Source organism: Callithrix jacchus, chromosome 6 (assembly GCF_049354715.1).
Source record: "Callithrix jacchus isolate 240 chromosome 6, calJac240_pri, whole genome shotgun sequence".
Taxonomy (NCBI): Eukaryota; Metazoa; Chordata; class Mammalia; order Primates; family Cebidae; genus Callithrix; species Callithrix jacchus.
This window is the reverse complement of record NC_133507.1, coordinates 49,031,589-49,054,564: the sequence shown is the minus strand read 5'-3', so window position 1 is coordinate 49,054,564 and position 22,976 is coordinate 49,031,589. Positions and strand designations below refer to the sequence as shown.

The window sequence follows — 22,976 nt, the reverse complement described above, 5'->3', positions numbered from 1 at the left end:
TATTATTTCTAGAATCCATCTATTTTTACAGTTAGGAAAATACTACAAGCACAATTCTATATAGTTATATAGTTTTTATCCCACCTAAGATTACATCAGACTGTTTGCTCATTTAAAACAATTCTCTATTAACCTAATTTTCAGTGGTGGCATAGACTGAACATTTTGATTGTGGTGAAAAATAAGATTGTCTCCATTTTTGCTTTTGCAACAAACAATTCTGTATATAATTATGTGTCCACATTTATATGTTTAGGAAATACAGAAATGAAAAACAAGGGTCAAATAGCATAAACAGTAAGCCCCTGATTCACATTACATAGCAGGGTGACTATAGCAAATAACAACGTAGCTAGATTTGAATGTTGTCATCATAAAATGATGAAGCTTTAAAGAGAGAAATAAGGTAAGTACCCTGATATGATTATACAATGTATATATGTCTTGAAACATCACCCTTAGGCTATAAATATGTACAACTATTATGTGTAAATTATAAATAAAAATTAACTAATTAAAATTAGTAATATTTAGAAAAATAACAAAAAATCCCCACAGAAAATCAACACATAAGACAGGAGTTACTGCTACTAGGGACTGATACCACTATGTAATAGTGGCTATTACTTGTGTTTTAATGCTTTAATTTTTCAAGTCTTTTGTGTGATTCAGAGATTATCAAGGTTACATTTCTTTTAAATAATTATTCAAAGAGCTCCACTGGAACTCTTCAAAGTTAATGTTAACTGCAACACTAACACAGTAAATCTGCTGCTCACAACTGATTACTGTTGGATTTCTGAAAAAGGAAAAACAAATGAAAGGTCAAACTTTACCTCTGACAAAATATTTATCATCTTTCACTTTAAGTTTATATGAAAAAATATTTAATACTTTTTTATGTGAAGAGAAAACCAGTAAGGATGAAGCCAAAAAAATTCCCAACCCATGTTTTGCAGTTTAACATTCCTGTATTTGAAGATAAACCTAAAGCCAAAAATTGTTCAGACTGAAAACAGATGACTCCTACTTATGAATCATTATTGCTATTACATCATACTAAATGGAAATATACTAGTAATGAAACAAAACTGAGGAAACATTTCTCCTCCAGTGTAAAATGTAAACACTGTGCCCATTAAATCAATAGGTTGATTCGCATATAAAGTAACAGATGGACTGAGATTTAACATCCTCATTTATTTCTCTTCAAAACCAAATTCACAGCCTTCAAAGGGAATAGGTTTTGTTTTCAGGACATCATATCACACTACTTCTTACTTAGCATTACTTCAAAGAGTCCTCAAAACCTTCCTACGTTTAATTCCTGTTTCTGTTTATATTCATTTACATCTGCAGAGCAAATCACTGTCTAACAGTCATCACAACAGTGCTTCTCTGCCTAGAACCAGAACTAGAAACCAAATTTTACAAATGTTAAATATTAAATTTTCATTATACAATTCAATACTCTGCTATCTTATAAAACAGAATTATTTTCAGGTTTTTATTAGTGGCACTTAACTATAAGAAATGATATAGCTAAAATACCATTTAATTATGTAACACAATTCGACCTTCCAATTAAGTAAAGACAATTTGTCTGTAAAGTAAAGAACCAACAGAAGGGAACTATGAGCTTGGGCATGGGATGGGAGAGAGAGGTAGGCAGTCTAAGAATTAGAAATGGTGTGCAGTTTTCTGTTATGAGATCCCAAAATGTATCTCTGATATCCTTACCCATCCCTTATCAAAAAAAAATAAAGGAACAACTAAGAGATGATCTCTTACCTTGACTGAATAGCAAGATAAATTGTACGACGAAATGAGACCAGATTAATTTCTGTTTTGTCATGAATAGTCACTTTTTGTCCTGAAAGAAACATAACAAAATTACAACACTGCAAAAATAAATGTGAAGAAGCTAAAATGTATCGCTGTATTTTCTTCATAAATCTATTTAGAATCAATATGAATTTAATAATACCTTTTTTTAACTGTGCAAATTAGTATTTACAGAATTAAAGGTAGCTATTTCAAGTCTTTTGCTGTATCGTAAATGTTAGCTCAAAGAAGTTCAGAACCAAGCCAAGAAAACTATTTTTTTTTCTCTGTCATCTGCTCATTTAGACACTATGAAAGGCTGCACTCATCCTGTTGTTTGGTAAAATATTATTTCTAAAGTTATAAACAATATTGACACTTTAGAAGCACCTATAACTCAGAGGTAAAAATTGAGCTTCAGAGAACACTGGATCATCATAACAGGTTGAATGAGTCCAACATAAATATGTGTATTTGTCAAAATTTTCTCTTATTTAATGCATAAAAACTTTCCTTATAAATATGTAATAGCTTTTATTTGAATAGTATTTTCATATAAAACAAGGTAATTCTAAAGGAAAATGTAGTACATAGATGATTTCAATTAAAAAATTAGAAAAAATTAAATCTATTTTTACAAAATATGTTATAGAAGAACAATTGTACTATAAGACAGAAGTATATATTATACCCTAAAAGGCAAAGATAAACTTTTAATATCTTCATACACGTAATACATGTGAATAATGAACACTTTATGTATGTTCTGATATATTAACTGTGCCTTAACCAAAGTAAAGTTCTGAGCTTATTTCTGTGAAATAATGTAATCAAAGCTGAAGAGGAAAAACATATTACTTCTGTGCAAATACAGCTTTTGGCCTCCCCACTCTATTTTGCCAAAATGAATGGCAAATATCCAGTCACTCTCATTTGTCACATTCCTGCCAGGGCTACATAAATCACATGCACTCAGTATGAATACATGTTTTCATAGTCTATAATATAAGCAAAGGCATAATATACTAAATTAAAATTGTGCTGATGCTAAAAAAAGAATCTGTTAAATACTTTTTGAGCAGTTTCTCAACCTTGGCAACACTGGAATTTTGGGCTAGATCATATCTTGTTGCTGAAATTTTGGGCTGAATCACATCTTGTCCTGTGGTTTGGAGGCTGTTTAACAGCAGCCCTAGTCTTCACCCACTAGATGCCATCAGCATCCCTCCTCGCTCTCCCCAACAAGAACTACTGTTTTAGAAGTAATACTACAATTAATTTAATTTTAGAGTATCTTATATATTATTTGAATATGCTACATGTTTACCTTCTTCATCTTCTTCTCCCTCTTCCTCTTCTTCTTCCTCTTCCTCTTCACTACTCCCAGCATCTTGGTCTGTATTTGAGTCACTGTCTCCCTCATCAAGAATTTCTGTAAAGTACAAAGTTTAGGGAAAAAATAATGTGCAAGTCAGATGTATGTATTTCATTCTAAGAAGATAATTCCCAGTCCCAGTTCATTGAAATCCACGGTGGTATAACAGTTTACCAGCCAACAAAGATAACCACCAAGCCTTGTGTTATTACCTAGGTGGTGAAAAAGGATTACAACTGATATGACTAGAGAGAGCCATATGTAACATTCTTTTGCCACATAAAAAGTGGCCATGAAACAAGGAGATGAGAAAAACAACAACAAAAAAAGTAGATGACGGTTTTTGAAAAGAGCAAGAGCACTGGGAAAATATTAAGAATAGAAGCTAGCATATGGGAGTCAAAATATTGTTTTATCATCAGAAAGAAGTTCGTCCATTATAAAAAAAATTAAGGCTAGATACAGAAAACAAGAATGTACTAAGAAAGACAAAGGGAGAGAAAATAATTGCATAATTTAGTGTTCACGTGAAATAAACAGTAATGAGATTTTTATTAACATGTATAACTACTAATTGAACATTAAAATAAATCCAAAGACTTTTCATACATAAAACAGAGACAGAAGTTTAAAAGCCTTTAAGACAACTGGTAAGACAAGCACTGTACTGGATTATCACTTTTAAAAATACAAATGATATATTCAGAACTGGATGAAAACAGTGATATATATGAGACTACATAAGGCCAGTCTTTACGCTAAAAGCAAACAAATGACAAAAACTAAAATTATATTTTGTCCAGCTGTGCTCTGTTAGCCTGGTAAAAGATTCTGCAAACCTGACCAACTCTTTACTTTTGCATTTCTATTATAATCAGAGAGCTTTTAATACAAAGTTCTGGAATAAATTAATTTTAAGAAAAATTCTAATTTCTTCATATTTAACTAAGCAGTATAAATCCGGAGACACATAATGAAAGTAAGCAGAGAACTTCATATTATGAGAAACAAATCATTTTGTAAAAATGAAGAGGAGCCATTCAGCCCTTATCTGACATACAAATTTCAAGAATATTTCTAACAAAAGTGAATTCAAGAGATAATCTAAAGTATCTAGTTTATTACTATGCAACATGGCTTAGACAGACTTTTAAAAGAAGAAACTATTTAGTATTCAATAGTAGGAAGACAAGCACTCCTGCTGTTTTCCCAAATGCTGTTAAGATCTAAAACACAAGTACACCTGGGTCAGTCTAAAGTGCTAATTATTAAAGCTGTGCCCTCTTCCTGCTGGGGCCATTTTTTTCCAACTCTAGAAAAATGTTTTAGAAAACAATGAAGGTCAAATAAATTGTCTAATCATTTACATCATCCTCTTCTCAGCTCTTCACTTTAGAATCTACTTATTAAAATCACTCAGACAAGGACAATTGGATTTCATTAACTGAATAAAGTAGTGGTTTCAAAGCATGATCTAGGAGTCCAAGGAGGATCTGAGGTGTCTCAGGTGCTCTGTGAGGTCAAAACGATTTTCATAATAATAACAAGACAGTATCTGCCTTTTAACTGTGCTGACATCTGTGATGATGATCCAAAAGCAACGGGGTTTAAAACTGCTGTAATCCAAGCACTAACTGAGGCACCAAACTTCACTAGTAGTCACTGTATTCTTTACTACCACCCTCTTGAAGTAGAAAGCCAGTTTCATCTGAGAATGTCCTTGATGAAGAAGTAAAACATAACTACTTTTATTAAATCTCAGCCCTGAATATAATCTGAGTGATGAAATATAAAATTCATATATATAGCACTTCTGTTAAAGACAGATATACAATGGTGACAGTTATGTCAAGGAAAACCACTTGTGTGACTGTTTGCTTTGCAAGGTGAGTTAGCTATTTTTTTCATTTTCACTTGAAAGAACTGGCCAACTAACTATAGTTGTTAGATACTTGGCCAACAATTTCTCAAATGCAAACAAACTGAGACTGTCACTTCAGGGAAAACAATTCATGATATCTGCGACGATGATAACAGAGTATTCAAGAATTTTGAAAAACTTATATCCATTCCTGTGAGCTTAAGAGCTCCCTAATACTTAGATTTTTTGGACTAAATTATAACAGAAAAAAGGCATCTGGCAGGTTGCAGTGAAAAGCTCCTAGGAAATTAGCAATATTATTAAATGCACAATCTAGATATTGTACCAACATGTTAATCTGATTTTCATAATATTAAGGTTAACATTTTAAAAATGCATAACTCAGTGAATTAGTATTTTCTAAAAAACTAATTCAACATTACAAAATCCTACACGAGTAAAAGATGTATTTAAAGTGACAGGCAAATGCATTCTAATGTAACACTATCAAAGTTCATTGATATTGTTTCAGAATTCACACTGCAATTAATCTTAAAACTACCAGTTGTTAAATGTTGGCATTTATCTGCAAAGGCTATTAAAATACTGCTCCCTTTTTCTACCTACCTACCTACCTCCCTATCTGAGGCTAGATTTTCATCATGTATGTCAATTAAAACAACCTACTGCAGTAGATTGAATGTAGAAACAGATATGAGGGTCCAGCTGCTTTCCATCAGGCCAAACAGTAAACTCCACAAATAAAAGTTTATAAAATATAGATATAATACAAAATATATAAAACATCATTCTCACCAAATTTGTTTTGTAAATAATGATTTTCATAAAAATATGTAATTTATGTTAACATATACTAGGTTTGCCATTATTTTGAAATAATAAATTCTTTTATATTGCTTTAACTTTTAATAAAGTGAGTATCAATAGATATAACCCACATAAGTAGTTCTTTGGAGTTGTCAATAATTTTCAAGAGTATAAAGGGATCCTGAGACCAAAGAATTTGAGAACTGCTGTAATAAAAGAAAGTACTACTTTCCAGGCATTGGTCAATTGCCTAGACACTAAAGAAATGAATAGAGAATTCTCAAGTTTAAGAAAGAAAGAAATCAAATCAGGTGTATTTAAGAATTTCACAAAAAACATGTGGCATCTTTCAGTGAGACTGCAGGAAAAGAGGTTCATAAGAAGGCAAAATGGATCTATGGAGTTCTCTATTTGGAAACGAAAATATAACAGAAAAAAGGAATCTAGCAGATTACAGTGAGAAGCTCCTAGGAAATTAGCATCTAAGAAGAGAAACCCATTTACTATATCAGATTTTAAGGATAATGTATAGGAATGGAAGATTTCTCCCACTTTTCCTTTTCCTTTCAACCTTCCACTTCTAAGCACTACTGAACAATGGAATGCAGACAGTGACAGAGTAGGTCTCTACTTCCTCTGTGTATGAGACTACATAAGGCTGGTCTCTATGTTACAAGCAAACAAATGACAAAAACTAAAGTTATATTTTGTCCAATTGTGCTCTGTTAGCCTGATAAAAGATTCTGCAAAGCTGACCAACATTTACGTTTAGAGAGCTTTTAATACAAACTTTTGGGGTTTAATACAAAGATAAATATTTATTGCTTTCACAGCATTAAATACTTCTCCAGTAAATTACAATTCAAGAGAAATAAGCCCATAAAATTATTATGAAAGTAGGCCAGAGTGTCAGCTTTAGGAGGAAACTAATGCAAATGTGAAAATTATAACATTAATTAATAACAGCTATCATTGTCTGTGATAATACACAACAATGTATTGTATATATCCTTCTATAGAAAGGTAACATTTAGTCTTCCATCAAATAAGTAACTTGCTACAGGTCACTCAGCTAGTAATGTCAAAGACAAATTACAAATCAAAACCTGTCCAAAATTAGCGCTTACCATATATAGCAATGATGTACAAATGCAAGTGATTAATTTATCAGGCACCAATACTATGATTCACCTTACTACAAGGATATCAACCTGACATTAAGAAACAATGTAAGTATAGCACTTTACAGGAAAGTATACCACTTAATTGAATATTAAACTGGGTGGCAAAGACAGTAAGTGGTACAGAAGTTAAATAAAGGTCACTACTAACCTATGAATATTTCTTAAGATGGGTGAGACTTAAGGGTTTAGAGGGGAAGAAGAGAGGAACAATGGGGTAAATAATTCAGAATGAAGTAAAAAACCATGGGCAAGTACCAGGAAAAATAAAATGCCCAAGGAAACAGCTAAGAGAATAACTTTACAAGAGCAGAGATTTCATTAGGTGGGGATCACTGATCTCTAAATATTTCCTATCATTATTATGTAACTACTTAAATTGCTTTTACTTATCCAAAAGAAATTATTTTATAAAATTCTACATACCTTTCTTAATAGCTTTGTACTTCTCTTCATTCTCCATAAAATTAGGATCCATCTTGAAAACATCTTAAAAAAAAATTAAAAGTTAATGTTTATTTTCTGTTTACATTTCTTGGTGCTCCACTTTCTACCTACCATGCCCCAGACTTACTAAGAACATCTTCCGGATTATAGTCATCCTCCAAAGGGAGCATATGGGTGAATTGATCATCTTCTTCCACCAAATCAAGACCTTCTAGGATAATGGGGTGGTCCTTGAATCCATCTTTCCGTACAGCAAACATCACTTCAATCATATATTGAACTCTTTTGTCAATTTCAGACTCATGCAGAATATTTCGAAGGCGTTCAAATATAGCTAAAGGTAAACAAAGAAAAGACAATAAAATAAGCAGTAAATATTATAATACTCAAACAAAAACTTAACATCAAACTAAGAATGTACTCTTACCATTGATTCCTCTTGGTGACACTTGTGTTAATTTGAGGCCACATTCCTTGAGAAAACCAATAGCTACTTCAACACTATCATCTGTTGGTATTTCCAAGAGCAAAGTGAGCATCTCTAAGCACAAAACTTCGTGTGCCTTAAATAGAATACGTATATATGAAAGAAAAAAAATGCTTTTACATACATTAAAATATTGTTTATAATTTCTAAAAATTAGTAAATCTTGTTTAAAATAATTATATTGCACATATGACAGGCAAAGTTGTATACAGCAAATAGAAATACTACAAACATGGATAGAATTTTTCTATTACTTTTATTATCAATCTATTAAAAATTTTCAGACTGTTCCAATAATCTTAATTTTTTTATGCTGAACACAACTATCTGAATTATCTTCAGAAGAAATATTCTGACCCATTCTGTATGGAAAGTGTCATAGATGAAATATGTTAAAATCATATACTACTTTCTAATAAGAATTATTTTCATAATTACTATATAATAGTAATATGATTTATAATACCCTTCTACATGAGTACACTTCTTTGTATACATTTCCCAATTCATTCTATCAGCAACTCTATTAGACACAAAGAGTCCTTCATTTACATGAATACTAATTTTGTCACAAAATATCTTAATAACTTCCAGAACACAACAGTTTGGAATATTCTATCTTTTAAAAAAAAATAATAAATCAAACTATTTCCACCGGCCACATTAAAAAACTGACATTTATAAACAATGGCAGGAAGAGTGGGAATAAAATTCTACTGAGAAACTTTGGTATGAGAAGAAAAAGAACTACAAAGGATGTTTACAACACCATACATATGCCTTTCTAAAGTCAGATGGTGATTTGAAATGGGGAGGAAAGAAGTCTAAATCTCAACTCAGGAGTCTATCTTCTTCCAATTGTGCACATCAAAGACATCCATTGCTTCTTTTTATAAGGGGAGGAGGGGTGTCAAACAGTCTTACATCAGTGACAAGAAAAAAACTGCCCTGTACCAGAGTTGGGAAGATGCAAAAAATTTGTCATATTGAGTGTTTTATGACAAAACCAAAAATCTCTAGTCCAAGCGTAATACACAATTAAAAATGAAAATATATCTCTGTGGTTATAGATGTGAAATTAAGTTTCCATGGTCTTAAGTAGCAAGTTATCATTGTAATAATACAATGACTAATTAGGTTAGAATTGAGAAGATTTTCAAGAGTGAAAGAATTTTCACATAAATAAGAACCACAACATTTAATGTTAGTGAAATAAGATTAAGTGTGACTTAAAAATTCTTCCTGTTATAAGTGTGACTATAAAATTCTTCCTGTTATACATGATATTAAATTGCAAATGATAATATATAACTGAAGGAAACTTCTGAGTGCAAGAACAATTTTACCACTTTAAAGGTTAAACAGAAACTAAATCAAAACCATCAAATAATGTGTGAATATAAAATAAACACAAATAGAATAATAGCATGATAAAATTGTCTGCATTTGAAACAGATTAAAATTGATCAACTATATTCTATAAAGTGATTCTAAAAATATATGACTATTCCTATGTGGTTGCAAAGAATAGAGGCTTTTGTAGAATGTTAGATATTTATTAGGTTCTCATGAATACCAGGTATAGGGAATGAAGTGGAGGAGACACCAACTTTATTATTTTATAAAAATGGAATAGTTTTTCAAAGGAATGGTTTGTAGTCAAGTAACCATGTACAGTATTAAGTCAGATTAATTTGATAAAATAGCTAAAAGTGCTTTGATTAACAACAAAGTGTTATGTTAAAGAACATGAAATACATTATACTTTTAAAATGAAAATATCATCCAACATACTTATCCCAAAAACTATAAAGTAAAACAAAAATAGAGTTATCAGTGGAGTGGCATCAACCCTGTGGTCTAATGCCACTGAATGGGACAAAGTTTTGAGGATAATTACCTACCACATTTTGGTTAATAAGATGTGCCACAAATTTTGAAGCAGTCAGACAAAGTTGCTGAAAAATGAAGGTAAAGAGAAAGTTAATCCATAAATTAAACCTGATATTCATTTGTTTATAGAATCTATGGCCTAAACATAATCTATTTAAAACATGTAATACAAAAGTATAATTTTTATATTATAAGAAAATTATAAGATAAAATAACACATGAAAGACTATCACTTTTGGTTAGTTATAATTCTACAGTTTAGCCATCATTTTTGTGGCTCATGATTAGTGGTCAGGTATATTTAACAGAACAGAAGAAGTTCTCAAGAAAGACAGTTTTTAAAGAGTATGATATATGTAGCTGTGTCAAAACTAACCTTGCTTACTTTTGTTGATACTGGTTTATTAGTCTGTTCTTATGTATAATTCTACTTACAAGCCATTCATATATACCTTATCATTTCTTCGGTAGCCTTTTCGAAAATTAAGAATTAACCTCTTGAGGATCAATTCTCCAATCTGTGGAAATTTTGAGTTGATAATTGCCACTAATGCTGCATAAACATGGGTGAAGATTGGAGACGCACTCTGTGCTTGCAGAACAGATCTGGACAGCAGTCCTCTGTTTAAAAAATAAGAAAGGAGTCAAAAGTAATCACCAAATTAATTACATGAAACAAAAACTATTAAAATACAGTAAGAGTTCTCTATAAATAATCATAAAATCGAAATCAGAACTAAATGGAAAGAGTTCATCTTACTAATAAAAATTGTTTTTCAGAAAACAAAATGTGAATTTGTGATTTTGTAAAATAGAATAAAGATTTTACTGCAATTTATCTTCAAAATTTTTCTCTCTATATATAATTCCTCTTATCCCCATCTGTTTGTTATATGTAATTATGAATTTGAGGTTAAGGTTCATATAAATAATTTGTTTAACACTTTCAAAAAAGTAAACAAAAACAGACCTGCTTCAAAAGTTAGACAATACAAAGCTTCTACTACAGGTCCATCATTTTTTTTAAAATTAATTTTGTTATTAAAGACAAATTTGACATTAAATCTTTAAGTCTAATTTTAGTAGAATAAAATGAAGATCTGGAATACTCCTATGAGAAATAAAGACACAATTAAAAGCAATGCTAGATTAATGCTAAAACAATGACAGGAAATGAAAAGGTATCTACTTGTAACTGATTTTGAAAATGGTCATGTTTTTATAGGCATTTGATGAGAAAGGGGAAAAAGGCAAATCAGGCAAACTGAAGTTATTTTTAGCAATGTAATGACAAGTAATTATTGGACTGCCAAAAGTCAGAAAAAAAAGTCTTAATGGTAGGTTTAGATATGACAACTGAATCACTAGAGTAGAAAATGAGAAAAAGGATGCAGCTTATAAATTATAATATCTTTAGCAATCCATAACTCTTCTAACTCTACTTTTTTTCCTAAGTAAAATGGAGAGCCCTCTGCCTACTTTTAAGGATAATGGCTATCTCTTGATCAACTTTCTGTATCTCTACAACTTGCTACATCTACTTTATACCCCAACCTTTTTTGGTGAGGTTAAGTGGCTGTCTCTTGATCAACTTTCTGTACCTCTACAACTTGCTACATCTACTTTATACCCCAACCTTTTTTGGTAAGGTTAAGGAGAGACAGGGTCTCACTCTGTCACCCAGGCTGGTGTGCAGTGGCATGATCTTGGCTCACAGTAAGCTCCACCTCCCAGGCTCAAGCGATCCTCCCATCTCATCCTCTGGAGTAGCTAAGACTACTGCATGCCACCACACCCAGCTACTGTTTGTATTTTTGGTAGAGATGGGGTTTCACAATGTTGCCTAGGCTGGTCTCAAACTCCTGGACTCAACTGATCCACTTGCCTCAGGCTCCCAAAGTGCTAAGATTACAGATGTTGAACGACCATGCCTGGCTACTATATTCCCTATTTTTTAAAAGAATCATAGTCATGTAAAATGACATGAGAAAACAGCCCATAGATTTTAAAATAATAAATAGAAAATGGGGTACTTATATTTTTTGACCCTTTTAAGTATCACCAATTGCTTAAAGCCACATATTATAGAATATGGTGATTCCCTTCTGCTTTTCTGAAATTTATTGCTCATCTTTCCCATTTCTCTCACATTATCCCTCCACCCTCATTAGAAATTAAATTGGAATAAAGGTCATATATGACGAGCTCATAGCTAATAACACTCAACAGTGACAAGTTGAAAGCTTTTCCTCTAAGATAAGGAATAACAAAAGGGTGCCTACTCTTTCCAATTCCATTCAACATAGTACGGTAAGACCTAGCCAGAGCCATTAGGCAAGAGAAAGAAATAAAAGGAATCCAAATAAAAAATAGAGAAGTCTCTTTGCTGTAAATGGGATCTTAATATAGAAAATCCTGAAGACTTAACCAAAAAAATTGTTAGAACTAATAAACTAATTCAGTAAAGGTGCAGACACAAAATCAACATACAAAAATCAGTAGTGCTTCCATATGCTTACAATGAACTATCTGAAAAAGAAATCAAGAAAATATTCCATTTATAATAGTTATGGAAAAAAGAAAACCTATGAAAGGTCTATACACCAAAAACCACAAATTACTGATGCAAAACTGGAAGAACATGCATGACATCCCATGTCCATGGATTGAAATAATACTATTGAAATGTCCATAAAACTCAAAGCAACATACAGATTCGACTCAATCTCTCAAAATTCCAATTACAGTTTTCACAGAAATAGAAAAAACAATCCTAAAACTCACATGGAACCACAAAAGACTCCAAATAGCCACAGCAATCTTGAACAAAAAGAACAAAGCTGGAGGCATCACACTACCTGACCTAGAATCTGCTACGAAAGTTATAGTAATCCAAACAGCATGATAGTAGTATAAAAAGAGGCACATAGAGCTGCAGAGAACAAATAAACCAGAGACAAATCCAGCCATTTGCAGTCAATTGATTTTCAACAAAGCGGCTAAGAAGACACAATAGGGAAAAGACAGTATCTTCAATAAATGGTGTCAGGCCACATGTTCTCACTCATAAGTAGGTGTTGAACAATGAGAACACATGAACACAGGGAGAGGAACATCACACACTGGGGTCTGTTGGGGGGTGGGGGCCTAGGGGAGGGATAGTAGCGGGATTGGGGAGGGATAACATTAGGAGAAATACCTAATCTCGGTGACAGGGGTATGAAGGCAGCAAACCACATGGCATGTGTATACCTATGTAACAATCCTGCAAGATCTGCACATACACACCAGAACTTAAAGTAAAATAAAAATAAATAAATAAATTGTGTGAATATCCAGATGCAGAAAAATGAAAATAGATCTTAGTCCCACACCATATACAAACATCCACGCAAAATAGATTAAAGACTTAAACCATAAGACCTGAAATTGTGAAACTACTCTAAGTTTCTAACAGGAAAACAAGGAGGAAAAGCTCCCAGACACTGGTATTGTTAATGATTTTTTTGGAGATGACCCCTAAAGCACAGGTGACAAAACAAAAAGAGACACATGCAATTACATAAAACTAGAAAGCTTCTGCACAGTACAGGAAAATATCAACAGAGTGAAGAGACAACCTACAGAATGGGAAAAAACATTTGCAAACCATGTATCTGCTAAGAGGTTAATATCCAAAATAAATTAGGAATTCAACCCAATAGTAAGAAAACAAATAACCCAATCTAAAAAATGAGCAAATGACAAAAACAGACATTTTTCAAACGATGTACAAATAGCCTATATATATATATATTAAAAAAATGCTCAATATTACCAATTATCTTAAAGAAATGTAAACTAAAACCACAATGAAACATCTCACACCTGTTACAATGGCTGTAATAAAAAAGATGAAATATAACAACTTGCCAAGGAAGGACATGGAGAAAAGAGAACCCTTGTACGCTGTTGGTAGAAATGTAAATTATACAGCCATTATGCAAATAGTATAAAGGCTCCTTAAAATACTAAAACAAAACTACCAGCCAGGTGTGGTGGCTCACACCTGTCATACCAGCACTTTGGAAAGCCAAGGGGGGAGGACTGCTTGAGCCCAGGAGTATAAGACTAGCCTGGGCAAGATGCCAAGACCTTATTCTCTACACAATTTTTAAAAATTAGCCTGGCGTGGTGGTGACTGCTTGCAGTCCCAGCTACTCAGGATGCTGAGGTGGGAGAATTCCTTGAGCCCAGAAATTCAAGGGGGCAGTGGGCTTATGTCCATGCACTGTACTCTGGCATTGCAATAAACCAATACCCTCATCTCTAAAGTTAATCAGTACAAAAATTTTTTTTCAATTATAACTACCGTTTGATCCAGCAATCCCACTATTGGGTAGATATTGAAAGGAAATGAAATCATTATGTTGAAGAGGTATGTGCACTTCCACATTTATTGCAGCATTAGTCACAACAGTCAAAATATGTTAACAACAAAAGTGTGAATAAATGGATAAAGAAAATGTATACATACATAATGGAATACTATTCAACCATAAAGGAAATCCCGTCATTTGCGAAAACACAGATGAACCTGGAGAACATTATACTAAGTGACATAAGCCAGGCACGGAAAAGCCAAATAATGCGTGATCTCACTAATATGCGAAATCTAAAAAAAAAACTCAACTCATATAATCAGAGTATAAAATGATGGTTACCAGAGGCTGAGGGTTGGGGGAACTGAGATGCTGGTCAGTGGACACAAAATTTCAGTTAGACAGGAGGAGTAAGTTCCAGAGATCCATTCTACAATATTTTGACCATAGTTAACAACCATATATTACATACTTGAAAGCTGAAAATAGAGTAGATTTTAAGTGTTCTCACCACAAAAAATGACAGGTATGAGAATACATATGTTAAACAGCTTGATTTAGCCATTCTACAGAGTAACATATATCAAAACATCATGATGTATACCACAAACATATACAATTTTAAAAAATAAAAAATTAAATTAGTTTGAGGTAGTATATTTTAATATTCATTATTCCTCTTGAGTTTAAATTACTGGAGGCATTAAGTAAATGTCCACAAAAACAATTATGTGAAATCAAAGCTTCTCAAAAACCAAAAATACCATACAACCTCTAACAGCAAGGTACCAGTTATTTCTTAGCCTATATTTTTAAAAGCACTGCATTTTAAATATTCTCAACAACTTTTGAAATGAAGTAGCACAATAAATCTATTATTATTCATGTAGATAAATTCCTTTGAAAAAGTTACTTAGTACTACAAATAAAATAGCTGATACTTACCTTCCTCTAACTATATTTTCTTGAAGAAGCTCTTGAATTATAATACTTATATTGGAAATGTTGACTTTGTTGATAAGGCCATTAATTGACTTCTTTAGGGCCTCCCAACTCATCCTCTGATATGCTAAGCTAAATAGAAGTGATTTTAATAAAGATTAAAACTTTTTCAACAATACAATAATAAGAAGCTATAAGAACATAAGTTACTTAGTATTCCTTACTTTTTAACATTATTTTCAAGAAATGACTCCCAAGTACAGTAAAATATATGATGCCTATCAGAATAAACAGATTATATCCTAAACCATATTTGATTTTCTGTACATATGCTTAAGTACACACCACTTGCCTTTAGTAACACAATAAGATTATGTAAGTTTATATAAGAATAACATTTTGTTCTTACGCCTATGTACATTTATTAGTCAAATTCATTACATGCTTATTTTACATATAATGCTTGATTTAAACTTGTCTTTAAGGGAAACCTTTAAAATAAATGCAATTTAAAAAATTAAATTATAACATAAAATACCCAAATATAAGCCACACAAAAAATTTGTTATGTCCCTTCTCATAAAAGCATGACAGAGACAAAATTAAATGTTTTAAACCACAAAGAAATGTTAACTACAGGAAAAGGGAGTCCCATGAAATCATGTTCTAAGTCCTTTAAAAACAATCTCTTTGTTGATGTAGTAGTCCTACAGCTATACCAGTTGAATGCTAGACAGCTATACTGTTTTTTACTTGATTTGGGGGAAATTGTTTGGCCTCACTGAGTTTCTTTAGGTTGAATTGGATAACGTCTAAGATGTTTCAATGCTCTACAGTTCTATGGGTTTTGTAACTGCTTTTCTGTGGAATGTGATTTCAGCTTCAGGAAATCTTAACCTTTTTTCTTCCATACACATTTCTCTCCGCAAGTCTGGTGAAGCCAGTAGACTTTTGGGAATAATATATACAATAAGCGGATTAAAAAGGATACTAATCATATGGAAATTCAGTTTTTGAAACACAAAACAAAAGTTTGCCACAATATTCTATATGCTTCATAAAACATTAAATAAAAAAAACCGGGAGAATGCTTAATTACTACTTAAATTTCTAAGTAGCATGGCCATAATCCATATTATGAAATATCTGTAACAGACTGTCAATACTCTGATCTATTGCCTACATTCTCAAGAGAAAAAAATTGCTAAATTTTAGAGAATAGAAAAAATAACAATCCATTTATTTCCCTAAACACATTCATGGACTGATGGTTTGAATTCTATCCATGGACCTCTTGAAGGCTTTTAGGTTAAGAATCCCTGTTCTGGAGTGGTACAATAAGGCAGGCCGGTGAGAGCAGTTCCTGGTGGGAACGAGGATTGTACTGCTAACTCTGTTTAGAATTGCCAGCACAGTGCATATAAAAAGCAGACTGACTTTGCAGTTAATTTTTATTTTGTTTCTAAATTCTCTATAAATTATGTACCCCTTACTGCCTGTACTCAAGGTTGACTATTCCACTGTTTCATAATTCCAACCCTTTGGTATCCCACTATCTCTAGAGAAAGAAGATATATAGCTTAACAACTAGCCTGATTAATATGATGTTGCTCATATATAATCACAACCTATCTTATTAAACTAATCAAAAAGCTACATCAGCTACAGACTTCAACTGTTTATGACATTATCTTAAAGGAATGTGCTTTAAATTGCATGTATTGCTGACTCTCTCCTGTCTGCTTTATTTAAAAGGAAGCAAGACTTGGACTGACAAAGTTGCTAGTCTTTTACAGTTAGGATTGCTTTGGACTGGACGGGAGAAACTGAATAGTTTTCAGTAATACTGCCTTGTGCATAAGCAAAATGCTTACATGATAATGAAGGTCCTACTAACCACAGAGGCCATCTCTAAATTCCTTTTCAACCTAACACTTCAAATATCACTACCAAGTGCTAAAATATGACACATAGAGAAAAACTTATTGGTTTTGAATTTAATGGCATCAAATACCCCTTTCTGGTTCTTAAATTCTGTTTTAATTTATTTTAAATCTTCATAGCTTCTTTTAGATAAATGACATTTCTACTTCAAGCTAATCCTTGAAACAAATTTAGATTTAACTTATATAAGGTTCTCAAGCACTTTTCAAATTGCCATTAAAACACCCATGAAAAGATGTGGAAATATTCCTGTCTGGCTTACCTTGCATCTGTTTCTCTTAAGTTATAACTATTAATATCTTCTATCCAATCTTTTAACTAGTCACCTGACAACCGAATAAACATTTCAATCTGGGACCATACCTTCCCTAGTTATCAACTCATCTTATTAGAGAAAATGTCTCAAAAACTTAGCTGCACTTTAGTAAATAGCTCCTCACCATCCCAATTATTCTGAAAAGGGAAGGAAGAGTGTTTTGAGTGTGACTGTTTATATATAAATTTTGTTTGCCTTAGAGTAGCAAAAAAGTATAGTCTAAGATATCAGGGTCTAAAGAAAATATACAAAAAGAGAAAATTGCCAACTTCAGTTTTATAGATGAGTATAGAGGTTGGCAAACTACATCCATGAGTCAAATGCAGCTGACCACCTGCTTTTGTAAATAATGCCGTATTGGAACACAGACACACTTAAAATTTTTTACACAATACCTACAACTGTTTTCACATTTCAATGGCAGAAATGAGTAGCAACAACAGAGACAAAATGACTCATAGATGTAAAATATTTACTATCTGGGCTTTTACAGAAAAAGTTTATTGACTCCTGGTTTACAATAGGAAAGGTCCATTTTAGAACTAAAATGCCAATACTACTCTTTCCTACAAAAAACAGATGTTATCAGTAGGAATGCATCCGTGAAATTATGAAAGGAACAATAGTTTGAAAATACTATAAAAAGGGTAAGCAATCTTTTGCTCAAACTTTTTAATTCATTCATGCAAAAAAATAAGTTATGAGCTACTATAAGGGCAAGTAAGTAGTGTGTGGCTTTCCAATGGAGCTATGAAGTAGGTCTCTAATTTGAGGTCTCTATCACTGTACACTAATGTAAATTCTCAAGAACCAGAGTTAATTAAACCATAGTTGACTTATTTTTCAACGACAATATCATGGCCTTATATACTTATTGATATTAACATGCCTGTTTTTGTCTGTAATTTGTTCTTGCATCATCCTGAGCTTTGCAGGAGGAATATATGCTCCACCAGTGCGAGTAAGAAGAGGATCCAGCTCATCTTTCTTTTTCTTTGTAGCAGGTTCATCCTGAGCAGAGGAACTCTGAGTTATTGATGCTTCCGGGTTTCTCCTCCCAGGAGATGGCGATTTCCGGGACCTTTTCCGATCCATATCTCTTTCTCTTTCTCTGCGTTTTTCTCGCTCCCTGCTTCTGTAATATTAATTTTTTTAAGAGCACAAAAGACAATATAAAATACACTCAACAATTAAGTACACAAAAATGAGTGAAACTTAAGTGGGCCCCACAAATCCAGACTAGGAAAAGTGGTTTAGAATCACAGTGAGAAAGCACTTCCCAGAGAAAATGCAACAAACTAGGTCCTGAAGGCTTGAAAGGATTTAGACTGGAGGCAAGTCGGGAGGAGGAAGGGGAGAAGAAGTATGGCATTCTGCAACTAGTAGATGAAGGAATAACCACTGACAGTCTGAGCAGGGGTGTTAAGGTAAGAATGAGTAGCACAGTCAGGAAACAAAGAATTATGTGTGATGGTAGTTGGAAAGATGAGTTAAAAATCTTAAAACAGGCCGGGCACAGTGGCTCACGCCTGTATTCCCAGCACTTTGGGAGGCCAAGGCGGGTGGATCACGAGGTCAAGAGATCGAGACCATCCTGGTCAACATGCTGAAACCCTGTCTCTACTAAAAATACAAAAAATTAGCTGGGCATGGTGGCGCGTGCCTGTAATCCCAGCTACTCAGGAGGCTGAGGCAGGAGAATTGGCTGAAGCCAGGAGGAGGAGGAGGTTGCGGTGAGCCAAGATCATGCCATTGCACTCCAGCCTGGGTAACAAGAGCGAAACTCCGTCTCAAAAAAAAAAAAAAATCTTAAAACATATGCAAAAGACTTCAAGGTTTTTCTGCTGGAGCTGATGGGGAATCATTAAAAGTTTCTGAGTAGGAGAGTGGCATGAAAAGAATGTTTTAAGAGGAAAAATTAGCCTGTGGTATACATGACAAATTGTATAAAAAAAGAAGAAACCAAGAGTTAATCTCCAATAGTGGTTACTTTAGTTATAAGACTGCTACAGAAAATATATTTGAAATTGTTTCTTGATAGAACTAATATTTTTTATTAGAAATCTCAGAATATTGGAAGCTTCTGTTTATTTGAGACAATGTAGGGGGAAATTTTTTTTCTAGCCACAATTAAGTCTTCCTTCCCAACTAACATACCTGATTATCCTTTCTTAAGACTTTTAAAACAGTCAAGGTACAGTTCTCTGAAACCATCAAGAACTAACAGGAAAAAGCAAATCCCTGCTTTTTGCGATCTTTCCCAAAAGAAAGCTTTATCCACTGAGCTGCTTTTTAAATATATTGCCGTGGAAACTCAGATTATTCTGTTCATGTTTTGGGTAACCATGAGTTACATATAATACAGTAAATAAAGTAAGTTTCACATTATCACTGCATTACCAGGAAAAACTATGAGACAGATTTTAGCTAAATCTAAGGGGTATGTTTGAGACGGTCTTTTTAAATATATAGTAATAAAACCTACATGGAGATTGAAAAGCAGTCACCCTCCCAGGCAGCTGTGAAGGAACAGTTTTGTTTGTTTACTTTTAAGTTCAGGAGTACAAGTGCAGGTTTATTACACAGGTGAACTTGTGTCATGTGGGTTTGTTGTATAGACTATTTTATCACCCAAGTATTAAGCTTAGTACTCATTAGTTGTTTTTATTGATCTTCTTCCTCCTCTCACTCTCCACTCTCCATAAGGCCCCAGTGTGTGTTGTTCTCCTCCATGTATTCATGGGTTCTCATAATTTAGCTCCCACTTATAAACAAGAACGTGTAGTATTTGGTTTTCACTTCCTGTGTTAGTTTTTTAAGGATTATGGCCTCCAGCTCCAACCACGTCCCTGCAAAGGACATAATCTCATTCTTTTTTATGACTACATATTTTTCCGTGGTGTACAAGTACCATATTTTCTTTATCTAGTCTATCACTGATGGGCATTTATGTAGATTCCACGTCTTTGCTATTGTGAATAGTGCTGCAATGAATATACACATGCATGTGTCTTTATAATAGAATTACTTCTATTCTTTTGGGTATATACCCAGTAATGAGATTGTTGGGTTGAATTACAGTTTTGAAATTGAGATATAAGAGACTTAAATGACTCCTAGAGAGGACAATCAGTATACACCAAGAGTCAGCAACAGAAGGGAGAAAGAGTGATTTCAAATATAAGCCTCTGGTAGTCACAAAGGCAGATACTCTAAATTCTCTGAACTAATTTGCAACTGAGTTACTTCTTATGAATACACATGTTCCAAAAGAGTAGCTACAGAAGGAATTTCCTGACATTGGTTATGATTCTTCTGAGAAACACCAAGTAAGAGAGCTAGCTGGCTGATAAAATCAGATTCTTTTCATTAGTGTGTTTGTTCCTTTATAATGCAGAAATAACAAAATATTCTGAGAGTCAACATTTTTGGACTGTTAGCCTTTATGTTCTACGTAGTAACTAGCCTGTTTACTTCACAGTGTGACTGTGTGGATCACATGAGACTTCATTTTCATACACTAGACCTAACAGAGTTATACTGAATTAGTACAGTCAGGGATTGTGAAAAAGACATGGGCTTTGGAGTCAGAACTGGGTTCAAATTCCAGTTTTAATATCTACCAGATGTTTAAATGAAACCTCAGGTAGGTTACTTAATAAACTCAATGCCATTTCCTTATTTGTAAACTGGAAAAAAATAGTATCTCCTTTCTAAGAGCTTTTACAGTATTTGGGAAAATATGCAAAAAAGCTTAGCTTACCAATTATGGCTATAGCAGTTGTTCTCATTAAGGTGTCATTAAGGTGACAGCAGACAAGCCTGGATTTTGAAGGTTAATGTAATCTGACATTTTAGGATTAAGTATATATTAGAAAATGATGAGAAGGAAATTTTTGGCTGTAAATATCAAAGAATGTGCTTAGCTCCAAACTGCAGAGGAATTTGGTCAAAATTCCTGGGGGTTATAAAACTGGTAGTAAAGGGGTGGATAATACCTGAGAAACATCAAAAAAATTAGTGAACAATAAAACATGAGAGTCAGGTTTTGGAAACTAGATGACTAAAGAACACAAGAAAATCAGGAGAAAGCTGGTTTTATGAAAACAATGATAAAGGCAAAAAAATATGTCTTTTAAGGGACAATGAAATGGTTGTTTCAGAGACAAATCATAGTTCCTTTATCAAATACTAAAATAATGTTAGCTTTTTAAGATTAATTTGAAATACATTCAGTATCAACCGCATTGTTCAACAACAGTTTATCTGAACTCTTACATTGTTTTCTATATAAAGTGACTGCCTCTGGTTCACTGCTTTTCACTACTCAAACTGATATGTTCAAGAAACTAATACTTTAAAAGTTATCATTTTCTTAGTATCTACTATGTTCAGACATGGTAGTAGGACAGACATTATTTTTAAACCTAAACAACCAGACAAGATTCATGTTATCATCCTCATCTTATAGATGTGGAAACTGAGGCTCAGAAGAAATTTGTTAGGAAACTACCAAATTTCAGTAACTAGTAACTAACACTTGAACTCTAATCTGCATGAATATGGAATCTCTTCTCTTTCTATTATGCAACACTGCCTCATTAAAAAGGCTAAAAAACAGACATTCCAAAGTCAATTTCAAATGACCTGGAAATTGTCTACATCACTACTTCTCTCCTAAGCAAAGATACATGCAAGTTAAGGAAATATTACCCATATAGTGACTTCTGTTTTATGTACTTGTGAGTATTCTCATCTGCAGAATTCTAGTTAACATCTCTTCCCTATACTGAGCATCTCAAGTATCTACCCACCTATTTTCTTTGGAACTACCATTACTTCCACCTGGAAATTCTCTCCCCACATGTACTAAGTAACTTTTTATTCCATTACACTTTCTCCTGAGCAAATACAGAGGCCCTGTAGTGAAGTTTTAAAGGGAATTTTTAAAAACACCAACATCTTTCTAACACAGCAGTCATCCCTCATCTGTGGTTTCACTCTCTGAGGCTTCAGCTACCAGTGGTTAACCATAGTCCAAAAATAAGTGACTGCAGTTCAATAAGATATTCTGAGAGGAGACCACGTTCATGTAACTTTTATTAGAGTATATTCTTGTAATTGTTCTATTCTAGTATTACTGTTGTTAATCTTTTACTATGCCTAATTTATAAATTAAACTTTATCATAAGTATATATTTATAGGAAAAAACATTATAGATATATATGGTTTAGGTATTATCCAGTTTCAGGCATCAACTGGGGGTCCTGGAACACATTCCCCACAGATAAGTGGGGACTAATGTATTCTCATTGTAAAAACTATTTTAATTTCTACAAAGGAGAAAAAGAATTGAAATTAAGTACAGATCAATAAAAAGAGGGTTATAATAGTCTAGTTCTAATAGTTCTAATAGTCTAGTGTTCAGTGAAATCTGAATGGCACTTAATGTCTGACTCTTCTTAATATTACCCCTGAGAGTTTCCAAACACTCTCATTCCAATATTTCTTGCTTT

The 22,976-nt window shown here is 33.0% G+C and overlaps 1 protein-coding gene across 2 annotated transcripts in view; it reads right to left on the bottom strand.

Moving 5' to 3' along the window:
- Positions 1–22,976, bottom strand: part of CWC22 (CWC22 spliceosome associated protein) — a 61,442-nt gene that overhangs the window by 16,728 nt on the left and 21,738 nt on the right. For both annotated transcript variants that reach the window (XM_078329091.1, XM_078329092.1), the window contains exons 5-13: positions 18,349–18,594; positions 15,203–15,331; positions 10,349–10,517; positions 9,908–9,961; positions 7,944–8,079; positions 7,644–7,850; positions 7,496–7,558; positions 3,152–3,256; positions 1,792–1,873 (exon numbers count right to left, since the gene is read on the bottom strand). In XM_078329091.1, the coding sequence (XP_078185217.1) occupies positions 1,792–1,873; positions 3,152–3,256; positions 7,496–7,558; positions 7,644–7,850; positions 7,944–8,079; positions 9,908–9,961; positions 10,349–10,517; positions 15,203–15,331; positions 18,349–18,594 (1,191 nt within the window). The remainder of the gene's footprint in view (positions 1–1,791; positions 1,874–3,151; positions 3,257–7,495; positions 7,559–7,643; positions 7,851–7,943; positions 8,080–9,907; positions 9,962–10,348; positions 10,518–15,202; positions 15,332–18,348; positions 18,595–22,976) is intronic.